This window comes from Harmonia axyridis, chromosome 3 (genome assembly GCF_914767665.1).
Source record: "Harmonia axyridis chromosome 3, icHarAxyr1.1, whole genome shotgun sequence".
Lineage (NCBI taxonomy): Eukaryota > Metazoa > Arthropoda > Insecta > Coleoptera > Coccinellidae > Harmonia > Harmonia axyridis.
The window spans coordinates 2,629,148-2,641,881 of NC_059503.1; the positions used below are offsets into that span (position 1 = coordinate 2,629,148).

The following is a 12,734-nucleotide window of genomic DNA, read 5'->3' on the forward strand; positions in this document are numbered from 1 at the left end:
CTAACCTACAATTCTTACATTTCCCTTCTAAATTTCTATTTATTATTTTTATTGATATATTTTCACTATTATGTAATTGCCTGAAGGGATATTTGATGCAGAAAGGACAGGGGAAGTAAAAGAAACCATCATTCTAATTATTCCATCATGCCAACATTTATTTTGTTACAGGAATAGATGTACAAAGAGTTTCCAATTAGATTTAGACTAACTTCAATTCAACATAGATTTCGTTTTCTAGATTGATATAATTTCGCACTGTTAGTTGAAGTCGATCGGAATTAGTACAGAATATTTACAATTGTAACAGGTATATTTATTCATATAACTTATTTAGTCAGTGCATTTTTTGAAATGGATTTGTTTCATCTTACACGATCAAATTCGTGTTATTTTGATTTTTCTCATTACCTCTGAAGTGTAACCATCAGTCAACCTGCTTTCGTTTAATATACAATCTTGGGTTAAATATCTCTTCGTTTATATAACATTAGGCACATTTTTTGGGATTTGCATATTTGAATAAATACTAAGTTAGTCCAATTCAATAGTTAGGGGGTTATCTTTTGTTACACATTGAAAAAGCTTTTATAATAATATCATCATCGAGAACTGTCCTTCTCACTAACTACTGTCATGATTTGGTATTTTAAATCTGAGGCAGCACTTGCCGTTTTTTTGAATTTCAGACTGCAAGCATACAAGTTTTTTCCAAACTATGCAACCATTGTCCAATCTGATGTCAACCACTTGTTGCTTTAGAAAATAATTAGTATTGTGTTTTTTTGAGTAGAGTTTTCTTTTGGTTACAAACTCTTTACAATACGTTTCATCATTTCACCTGTGAAATACAGAGTTTTAAATATTAAATGGAATGAATTGAGAAATATAATAAATAGGAACTGTACAAATAACTCTGTAAAACAATTCACATCACCAACATAAGTAATTCAAATTGTAAAGCAAATATTCTCAAATGTTGAACACATACATGGGATACCCTCAACACAACATCTCTAGGATTGTATAATCGATAAAATAACCTTGTTCGAATACGGTTTCATTTTAGGTTGAGCTATTTTATCATTATTGGCATTTTTCAACTATCTCGAGAATGTATAGAATTTCTAAACGTGCATATAATCAACAATGATGGTGCGAGGCTTCACCTTAGAACCAAATAAAAGTTTGCTCTTATTTCTTAGATGCCGTTCTGCATGAAAATTTGCTAAAGTGTCGGTCCCTATTTCAGAAGATATAAATATCTAAATTTACATCTAAACTGTATGAAAGTTGAAAATTTGATATGCCCATCTATCTGGTCGGTTGGCATTTATGATATAGTCTTAGTAACACTATCAATATCTGGTTGGGAAATACTCTATCAAAATTAATGAATTAGTGGATTTACTGAGAGTGATTCTGACATGATATAAATTCTTATATTTCAAACATCCAAATAAAATCCTAATTACGTATTTTAGGTTGGGAAAAGTTTGATATATCCATTGAAGATGTTTAAATTTCGAATAGGAATTGTTATCACAGCTCAATTTGGGACCAACACTGTCCAATTCCTGACAAAAACTGCATCTAAAGAAAAACATCCGAATCTATTCTTTACCCCTGTGGTTTCAGTCCTAACAAATTCACTTAGGACTACTAAACAACGCACTGAACGTTAAGATGTCCTCCTCTTCCTAAGACAACACCACGCACGTTGTATGCTGAACCTCCTACCCTTATCGTCCGTTTCATCGTCTGTTACTGTATCTTCGCCACGTTTAACCTCCACAGTCGCCCCATCCAGTCTGTTGGCCGGTAAGATCTCATCGAACCGAGCCGAATTTTCCTTCTGCGCTTTTCCTTCAGCTCTAGACGCGGCGCAATCGTTTTGAGGCCTCTTCTCCTCCGTGCCACCGTGATTTATCTCGACCACCACCTGATCTCACGTCCCGTCCTTCTCTTGCTTCACCACCCGCGGTATAGATGGCGCACGCAGTTCGAGCTCCACGTCCTGGGGACCGTTGACCCTGCAGAGGTTCTCGGTGTGGTCCAGGTCGGAGCAGGTGTGCATCAGGGTGAAGGGCAGCTTGAGGTTCACCTGGCCGCCCATGACGCTCACCACCAGCTTGACCTTGACGTAGTAGGATACGTAGATGGCGAAGACGTTGCGATCTTCGGGACCGTCTCCGGTGCAGGTGACAGTGGAGGAGAGGCTGGTGCCGCTCTTGGTGTAGGAGTCCTCCAGAGCTATCCAGTTCTTGGTGGAGCTCTTCACCGGTAGCAGGGTGAAGGATTTGTCGAACACGCCACCAGGTTGGATGGGTAGGTCGTCTTTGGAGTTGACCATGGCGACGACGTTCTTGAACTTGCCGTTGGAGAACATGCAGACGTCCACGTGTTGAACCACGAAGACCTGGGGAGGAAGAGGTGGTTGTTAGTATTTGTTTATAGTAAAGGGTGTTTTTTTAGAGGGATAGAACTTTAAATTGCAATAAATCATCGATGGATTATTCGATTGACATGAATTTTATTTATCCGCAAGATAATCTTGTGGCATTATATTTTAAATATGATTTCTGGCACATGACCGTCACGGCTGGCTCGGATGTAGTCCAATCTGGACGTCCAATTTTCGATGAATTTTTCCAACATTTGTGGCCGTATATCGGCAATAACACGGCGAATGTTGTCTTCCAAATGGTCAAGGGTTTGTGGCTCATCCGCATAGACCAATGACTTTACATAGCCCCACAGAAAGTAGTCTTTCAATAAATCGATTGTGGCACGAGCTGTGTGACATGTTGCGCCGTCTTGTTGGAACTACAGCTCCTGGACATCATGGTTGTTCAATTTAGGAATGAAAAAGTTAGTAATCATGGCTCTATACCGATCACCATTGACTGTAACGTTCTGGCCATCATCGTTTTTGAAGAAGTACGGACCAATGATTCCACCAGCCCATAAAGCGCACCAACCAGTCAGTTTTTCTTGATGTAACGGCGTTTCGACATACACTTGAGGATTGGCTTCACTCCAAATGCGGCAGTTTTGTTTGTTGACGTATCCATTCAACCAGAAGTGTTGGGAACGAGGGCAATCTCATTTTATACTATTTGCAAGCGTTGTTCAGGCGTGAGTCTATTCATGATGAATTGCCCTCGGAATTGCCAAACCAAACTGAGAATAAATTACTTGACAGCTGTTAAATCGGTATCCATCTTGAACAGTAATGCCAACTTAAAGTTATATACCTCGAAAAAAATACCCTTTATTTTGTCCTAGATTCCATAGTTTTTGAAATTTAAAACTTAAAATTTGAAAAAATCGTTAAAAATTGGGCCCCTTCGAATATAGGGTTTTGTTTACGGTATTTATTGAATGATATTTCACTTTCATGAAGACCAACTCTTATTCTACAAAATACATAGTGGAACAATCTTCAAGTGCTGATTCTCCATGAAAAAATAATTACTATTCTTCTCTACTATTAATTTTCTAATCTGATTTCGTTTTCTGCTTGTTGCCAATCTTGTGTTATTGATTTTCACTCGAAATTCAACGCTACGGACAAAAACGAATAAGAACAATTCACCAAGAATTCGACGCCCTTCTCTGGTTCCAAGCTCATAATGTCACGGAATGTCAGGGGTGCCCAAAACAATAAAATTCGATGATCGTCTCAACAGGCTTCCTTGCAACCCTCCATCATCCGAATTTGCCAAAAGGGACGCGTTTTCCGGGAAAAATCCGACGGATCGAAGCGGCATAGCGTGGAAAAACCGTGGGACATCGACCAAGCGTAAGTTTCACGGATTTTCCGGTCCGTTTACAGAGGGAAATTTCGCGCACCATCTACTACGCCGTCTGTGGCGGCGGGCTCGCAACTTTGGATGCGACGGAGCCAACTTTGGAGAAGTACTTTGACTAGGAATGGCGCTAATTGCTTCGGAGGTTGTACATTAACGGAATTGGCTCAAGGGCCGGACCATAAGTTAGGCCCTGACTACGTTTATTATGGACATCGTCTGACTTTCTAGGAAAATATTACTTTGAAGTTCTTTGTGAATGAGTTTGATCTTTCTTACAAAAATCAGGCTTTATTTCAAGGAAATCTACATCGTCATTTTTTTATCTAGAATGTGTACAACTTTGCCCCCTCTGTTTTGCAATAGATGGTTGTAGCGGTAAGTGGTAGTCGAAATAAATAGATCGTAGATGTCATACAGTAAGCTTAAGTATTTGTAAAAATAACGCATTCGAAAGATTAGTCGATTTGTGTAAGCATCATAAAGTTATTATCGTAAGTAATTCCACAAGTGCATCAAAATTACCGATAATTTTGGATGACAGCGTTTTGTCATGAAAACTGCATGAGTTGAAAATGACCGAATGCAGTTTTTCAAAGAAAACACGCTGGAATGCGAAATTATCCGGTCATTTTGATGCACGAGTGTAATTCGAGGGAATATTTCCCGAATAAACTGTTACATCACTTGTCAAACTGATGTAGAATGGAATTGCCATAGATTCGACTGTGTAAGATGCATAGAAACTATGCATCTATGAACAGAACAATTATCGCAATGCTGTTTCGCTTCCTACAATGCAATTATCGCTGTAATTTTCGATAATTGTTCTCCATATGATTAGAATTTTTGACAGGAGGGAAATATTCGTGTATACGGCCGGACGAACAGAATCGAATTTGAGAACGGATTCGTCATCAGTGGATCGACTCTCATCATCTGAGATCAAAATTGAAAAATTATAGACGTTGTGACGAAATTATAGAGCAATCGGTTCAAAAAACAAGCGCTCAAAGAGAAACGACGAAAACGCCAAGCCGGAAGATGAGGTTTTTTCCAATCGTCTTCCTCATCAAATTCAACCCTCCTCACCCCTATTTTCACGGACGATTTGCTCGGATAAACGCCATTAGGAATCCAATCATCGAGTACCGCAGATGTCCTCCTCTCCTCGACAAGAAAAAGTTTCCGGGAAAGTCATTTTCCGATGTGGGGAAAATCGGGAAATGCCCGTCGGTTTTTGTCGCCCGATCGATGCGAAAAAAACCGAATGGGCTGTGATAGGTGCTTTCGCTTTCATCAAGTCCTCTCTCCGAGGACAAGATTCATCGGACACTTGTGGATTCGGTTATACAGACGCATCTACCCTTCGATGTCGACTATTGATGCAGATAAATGAGGAGGGTATTCTAGGTCTCCGGGACTATCTGTGTGGTATAACTTCCGGAGCAAATATTAACTTAGTCTTTGCGGGAATGTTTATCTTTGCTATTTTCCCAAGTGTTCATTTCCACCACATCCCAGTGCCGTTAATTGATGGCCTTGAAGTGGTGCTTCATCGCCATGGATAGCTTTCTCTAAATAGTGGAAAATCTGGTATTTACCGAAATTATTACCGTCAGATGTACTTAAAGAATCATTCTGAAGGTTTGTGTGTAAGATTCAACTTTAAAGTTATGGAAAATTTCCCGGGCATAGTGGCAAGTAAGGTTGTTGTTCAATTGACGCTCTCACTGCGTGGATATTCTCAAATGTTCATAGTCCTCTTAAGTCGATCAGCTAAATTTTTAGTAACAGCAGATTCTATTGTTCTAAAAATTCTGATTCACAAATTATTATAGAATCAGCATCATCGAAATTGAATCCAAACAGGATCAGATAAACCCTCTGCGCAACCTAAATGCTCTTCCTTCCTCATTACTAAACCTTGACCACTGCTTGATGTCTACTGAGACGGTATTGCTGTCCCATCCTCATGACACCTTCTCCACTCCTACCAAGCTGGGTTCCTTCAGTGCTTTTTATGATTGTATCAAGCTACATCTTGAATTCATACTTCAGTTGCTAGAAAAAAAACGGACTGTCCAAGTTATTGATTCTCAGCACAAAACCCAAATAACACATCATTATCTATCAGTTCTGCTAACTACAGCCTCAAGGCTATCTATTCAACTATATGTAGAGCACTTACAAGTACAGTACATTACTATGATGTACCTCACCTCAAAGCTGCACTATCAACATTGGCTTCATAACGATTGGAAATCACACAACCCATCTCAGTTCCAATCGAGCATCAATCGTGATTCGAATCGCGGAATAAGAACTCAATTTCCTCTGACGATTCCTGTTTATCGATCACAGACGATATAAATATATATAGAGGATGATATATGGCAGGCATCCATTGCCCGACCGGCACTAAAACCATGTCATCAAACCGGTATCAGCGATGGGCTTTTATGATTCCACCTAATTAGCAAGGTTCAATTAAAGACTATCGATTGGAACTGCGAAACCGGGATGTTAATAGTAGAGGCTCTTGGGGGTTTGGAAGGCTATCTAGAAACACTGAGCTTTGTGCTTCAATACGATTATATAATCGGATTGGCGCCAGGTACCCAATGAATTCGTGTTCCGTGGTAGGTTTGGAGGGTTGGATAAATTGTAAAGGGTTTTCCAATAGGAAGCTTCATTTTGAATAGCCCGCTATCTGGGCAGCTGCCACTTTTGAACCTAAGATGCATAGAATACCTGGTGTGTTTACTGATTCGATTTTGTTTCAAACTTTTTGAGAGACCCACCTGTTGCTTTGGTGTTCTGCTTCACCAGAGTTCTGTAAGGGGGCGCTCTTCAAAAATTTTCGAATTCCCTGCCAGGTGCCGTTTAAAAAGGAAATACTGATTTTAGACACTGCAAACATTCTCAATAAATTACAATTCAATTCATATCGAATTTTTACTCAAATGAATGGTATATAATGACAGATCATAGAATATAAAATATTATTGTTCTATACTCAAAGTTCACGACAAGAGCGTAGAAATGGGGAGATACTGGAGGTAATTACAAGGTGTTCCTAAATAGGAGATACAAATGAAAAAGACAGATTTCCGAGTCATTTTAAGAAAAAGAGTCCTATAATATGAGTCCTCAAACATTTTGTTTTGAGATACATATGTTAAAGTTTAAGATTTTTTCTCGTATAACCTTTCCTTCACAAGATATTCAATTTGAATTGGCCATAGATATTCCAGCTCAAAGTTTTCACCATGCGATATTTTGGTGAATGGCTGTTAGTTTAGAAAAATGTAGAAAAAAACTCTGGTCCAGTACTACACTTTTTGGTTCAAATTTCGTTCCCAAACTTCTTTTTTTAACATTACAGATATGAGTAAAAGTTGTCGTCAAAAATTTTTTTTTCGATTAACGTGAACCGTCGACGTCGAATCATGTCCGGGATATCCCCATGATTTTCTGCGCTTGGGATTATAGTAATGAACCCATATCTCGTCTCCAGTCACAATGCAATAAAGAAATTCCATCCATATTTGCCTTGCTAGCAGCTGTTGACAAGCAAAAAACGCCGTTAAACATCTCTATACTTCAACTCGTACGGCACCCAATTTCGTTGTTTCTGAATCATTCTCATGACTTTCAGGTGTTTTGAAATGGCTTGTTGCGTCACTTCCAACGATCCTGCCACTCTCAATTCTCTCACCAAACCTCTGGAAAACCGTGGAACAAACAAAAATGCGACCAACGAATCCCGCAATAATCGCTTTATTCTCTTTCTATTGACTCTCCATCCTATAAATTCAAATTTTCAATTTCTATTCGATGTACCGAAAATGGCTGTATGAAGCCTCGAGGACACGTGTCTCCATTCAATACGCCGTGCTTACAATCCTGCAGCGTCCCGATGCCTGAATGGAAGCGACGCTTGGGCATCTCCGGCATTTCAATCTGGCACAGGGATGTATCGGAATTCGAGTTGCTTGCGTGCCTTTCTTGGCCTTATTTTGTCGGCAAGGCCGCCTTGCAAATCAGGGTGTCGAGTTTGGGGTTGTTTTCGCGATGATACTCGAGAATGTTTCATTCAAAGAAGATAGGGGGGGGGTGCGATTGAAAATCGATCGGGACGGGGGTAATATGAATAATTTAGTATTGACGAAAGGGTTGATTTACAGCCAATATTGAAAAAATGAGAAATCTGTGCAGTCGGGAGCTCTTGAGCGCATCTTCAATCATGCGGCAATTGCACCCTTGAAGACGATAGAAATGTCTATAGAAGTATGTGGTTTCCAAAGCGCATTAATGAACGAGCACTCAAAAGCTCCAGACATCGTTTTTTCTCTCGAAATTCAGCTTGTATTATCAATGATTTTCACAACCCCATTAATGAAATGATTATGCAAGGTATTCCTAAATTAATAATAATAATATCTGATAATAAATTGGAGGTACAAACGAAAAGATTCCTCGGATCGTTTAAAGGAAAAAAAATATTCTACATGAGCTTGTTTTCGAGATGAGTACAGGGTGTTAGAGTTTGATTTTCTACTCAAGTTTTTTCTCATAGCACTTCCCTTTCACAAAATACTTAACTTAAATTTGGTATTTCAAATGCAAATCTGCAGGATTACTTTTTTTAGAACGATTTCGATTAAATATTTCAAACAATTCTTCAGTAGTAGCTGTGATGAATAAATTAATTATAAGTTTTGATACTTAGTTACCCTATCTGTAGCGAAGATCAACAAAGATTCGATTAACTGGTATAATCATTACAAACAAAAAGTAGGACTACAAGAATCACCCTGTATCTCGAACACAAAGAGTTTACAGGCCCATGTTTATGAGACTTTTGTTCCAAAAATTATCCGAGGAATCTCTCATTCTCTTTTGTATCTCCAATTTAGGAAAATCCTGTATGTACATGCAAAATCTGAACCCTATTGTATTTGTAATGATGTACTTCGAACTCCGTAACTTCTAACAACCTACAAGCTTAGCGAAAAAGATTGAAGAAGTTTGTTTAGTCATATTCTGAACGATATAAAGTCTCCATAGAAATGACAATCTCAAAGCGTAAGCCAGGTTTCAACTGTTTCAAGTTGAATTCAAGAATAAGTCAGCTCAGTTTGAGTTTTGGAATGGTTGTCGACCTTTTATATGACATATTCTTCTTACTCCTTTGACAAAATATAAAGATATCTAAAAATTTCCATTCGATCAATTTTCAATTGAAAGATTTTAACAATAAGTCCGAAATTGAAATGAAATTTGATTGAACACAAAAGAATCAATAGTTTGAACTGAGAAGAGCCAAGTAACTTTAGTCAAGAATCAAAATCTGGAGGAATCCTAATTCCAACCAATTTTTAACTCAGCGCTTTGGATTTTAAGTCTAAATAAGTAGTTTACTTCACAGTGCTTCAACCGACTTTACACACTTCAATTGTAGCCTTGATGCGATCAGTATGTGTAAAGTTTGCCAGCCCTTGAGCCGATCCATGTCGAATCCCATCATTCTACAAATGTCTCAAGGCAATTCCGGAAATCGGACTTAATGAATAACCGGTTCTATCCGTACCCGGATATCCGATAACGGGTAGCTTCTGGAGGCAATTTCAACTCCAGACAAGAGAACCCATTTCCCTATAAAGCGATCATACTTAAATCCGCATCAGCTTGGAAAACTCGTTACCCTTTATAATCGGCATTCATTAACCATCTGGACCTCCCTGGATATTATTCCATAATATAGTAATCTTTATGCTGACGAATTCCTAGAATTAATCCAAGACCTACGCAGTTTGTTCGGAAGGTATCTTTTTTTTTTTGTTTCAGTTGAATGCGCGCGTTGCCCTCTACCGACAATTGTTGATGACACTGTGAAGGTTTGGTAACCAGGTGTATATAACCGATCGGAAAAATGTTTATTTTACGCTGGGCTATATTAATTTATAGGAGTTGTTTGATGAAGTGGATTGGATGAATTGTTGACCGAAAAATTCGGAGGAAAACAATGACACTGAGTTTGTTCAACGAAATCGACCTTTGTTGAACATTGTTTGGATAACAATTTGTTTGGACAACTCCGAGCGGTCAACCATCCAGACGCTCAACCCGGTCAAAGCTGCTCATGTAAACTGAGTTTTTCTTCTCGCATGAATTTTTTTTTTATCTACTCATTTTTTCTTGCTTGTACATGCAAAATTTCAATGATATTTGGACTACCAATTCCTCGTTTCGACCTTCACGAAATTTCTCAAAAATCTCCGATCTGGCCAAATGGAATGGAAATCTTCTGTTTGACAATGGTTGTGTTGATGGCATTTTAACCAGATAGTTAATTAATATCATATGATATTACACACCTGGGAATCGTACTTCTTTTTCTTTTTTGAATTTTCATCATTCATTACCAAGTGAAGGTGTTAGCCAATTATATATTATTAAACTTCACATAGTGAGAAATTTTTCCTCATTTAATGTTCTTCCGTGATAACTCTTAAAGTATTAATTTTAGGTATAGGGTTCGCTTAAGTAACCCCCACTACTTTTGTACCTAGAATCGACTGAAATAATAAAAAATATAGGTTCTAATTCGAAAATCTTGAGTTTTGCTGAATTTGAGTTGTCCAAGTTCATGATCTTCTTACCCTATACATTTTTGGATCTTCTTGATCCTTTGGACCATAGAATATCTTTGATTTGTATGAAATGTTTGAGGTAATGTGCAGGGAGAGTTGAATCAATCAGTATGAATATACAAACAAAACTTGTAGTGTCGAATTTATGGCAAGAAAACGCAAAAAAGTCTTAAAATGATCGAGTTCATCATGGATAAATTTGAATGCAGAATAACAGAATAACAATAACGTCTATTCTGTTACAGTTATTTTAACAGACTAGAAATTCCTCTATTCTATTATATATCTATGAAGATGTTATTGGAGTTATTATGCAAGTAACAACAGAATTTCTCTTGTCATATTTTTCATTCCTCTAATCGTTCTTAACTTATAAATTTCAAAAAAATTAAACGATCCTTTTAAATTTGAAGCATACCCCACTTCTTATATTCCCCAGACTAATTTCTCCTCTTAAAAATAGGGGGAAGGTGTGGAAATCCATAGAAAACGATGGCGGGCTATTTTATTCGGTGGAAAACGTTGATCGGACCATCGGAGGCGGCGTACGGTCCCGGCCGGAATACAAACTACGCTTAATTTCATCCTCTTAAACGTCAATTACTCGGTTGCGTGGCAGGAAACTATCCTCCGGTAATCCTCCGGGACCCAGTAACCGGACTCGTTTAGACGTTGGATCGGAAAATGGACACTCCAGACCGTTGGGAGTTTTCTGTTTTGGGAGGCTGGATGAAAAGTTGTAGCGAGATGGAAATTTCAGCCTTTTCGTGGATCGAAGCTTCATTTGAATAGAATTTTGCTAATCTGTAATGTGAAACATTTCTACAGGGCGTTGATCATTTTTCTTATTCATCGATTTATTCTTGTACAAGGTGTTTCACGTAAGCGAGTCACTGGATTTTGTGGCTTATCCTTTGAGCAATATTGATTAGTGACTCACCACAATGATAGTATTTTTCACGGACTATCCAAATATGTTTTCGAAAAAACTATCAATCTCAGGCATGGAAAGTTATTGCGGAAAAACCGTTTTTTCAAACAAAAAAATTTGACAAATTTGACTGGTTTTCAAAATGAGAAGGTCAAGAGACTATTTCTTACCAATTGTTTTTTCATATGAACTTCCGGTTCTCGAAAAAACAGAAGAATTTTTCTTGTGAAATATATTTCATAATTTTTTCCCATATTTTCTGAATGCTCAATCGATTCTCAATCTCATAATCTCAATGTTCATAAAATCGATGCTAAGCTTAACGTTCCTATAATAATTATCAGTGGAACTATTAGATCTACACCTTTACACCAGTGCTATCACATATAGTTCCGCCTCATATTCGTAGACAGGTCTCAGTCAAGAAATCTTGGGAAAAATTTCATTTCTACCCGAACTTATTTCCAATTATATCTCCAAGATACTAGAACTGCCAGATTAAACTCAAGCAAACCTTTATGGATTAACACCTTCTTTCAGTCTAATGAAAGTGACAAGGAAATTTGGTGTTCGGAATGGAGTTCTTGAAATGTCTTCAACAAAAGTCTAATCGTTGATTCTTCAGAGAAAGTTCTAGGTTTTAATCTTCCTAGGAAAATTTGATGTATTTTAGATCGACATAGGACTGGTCATAATTGTTGCAATAGTATACTCTTCAAATGTCATTCTATTGATAGCCCACTATGTGAGTGTGGTGTAGAAGAAACTGTTGACCACTTGGTGAATAGTTGTTCAATTTATAAATTTTATGGTACTTTCCTAGCTATCCATTCAGATTCTTTCTCAGAATGGATCGCTTTGAATCAATATAATGAAACTTCTTTCCGAAGTATAGAATTAAACAATGTTCGGTTCGCGTCTTCCAAAATACACAGATTTGCACCAAAATTAGGAAAGTATCGATTTCTAACTCTCTTAGTCTAAACCCTCGGAGATATTCCAATCTAACAAACGGAATCACGGCCTCTTCCCATCTAATGAATTACCGGACGAGTTATTATACGATCCATCATCGGTATAGGACTAATTAAATCTGGTCCATAACTAACCCGCACGCCCTTCTGACATCTGATCTATTGAATACTCCCAACTAATCTCCAACTCCCAGCCTAGACCAAGTGAACACCAACATCCGTTTGGACGACCTTTCTCGCAAATTATTATACACCTGCGAATCGTCCCACCAAGTTTCCGAGGCCACGGAACCCTCCCACGCATCGACAAAGAGTTGGAACCCCGTCCTACTCGGTCCCGGAGGGGAGAGGGAAACTC

General features: G+C 38.1%; 2 protein-coding genes across 5 annotated transcripts in view; one reads left to right on the forward strand and one right to left on the reverse strand.

Annotated features, from left to right (window-relative positions):
• LOC123677001 (sex-regulated protein janus-A-like) overlaps positions 1 to 12,734 on the forward strand; it is a 46,760-nt gene that overhangs the window by 769 nt on the left and 33,257 nt on the right. The gene's annotated exons all lie outside the window — the stretch shown is intronic.
• The window catches only part of LOC123676998 (beta-arrestin-2-like), an 89,141-nt gene continuing 76,538 nt past the window's right edge, over positions 132 to 12,734 (reverse strand). For all 3 annotated transcript variants that reach the window (XM_045613376.1, XM_045613374.1, XM_045613375.1), the window contains exon 10: positions 132 to 2,419. In XM_045613376.1, coding sequence (XP_045469332.1) covers positions 1,949 to 2,419 — 471 coding nt within the window. In that variant the 3' untranslated portion in view covers positions 132 to 1,948. The remainder of the gene's footprint in view (positions 2,420 to 12,734) is intronic.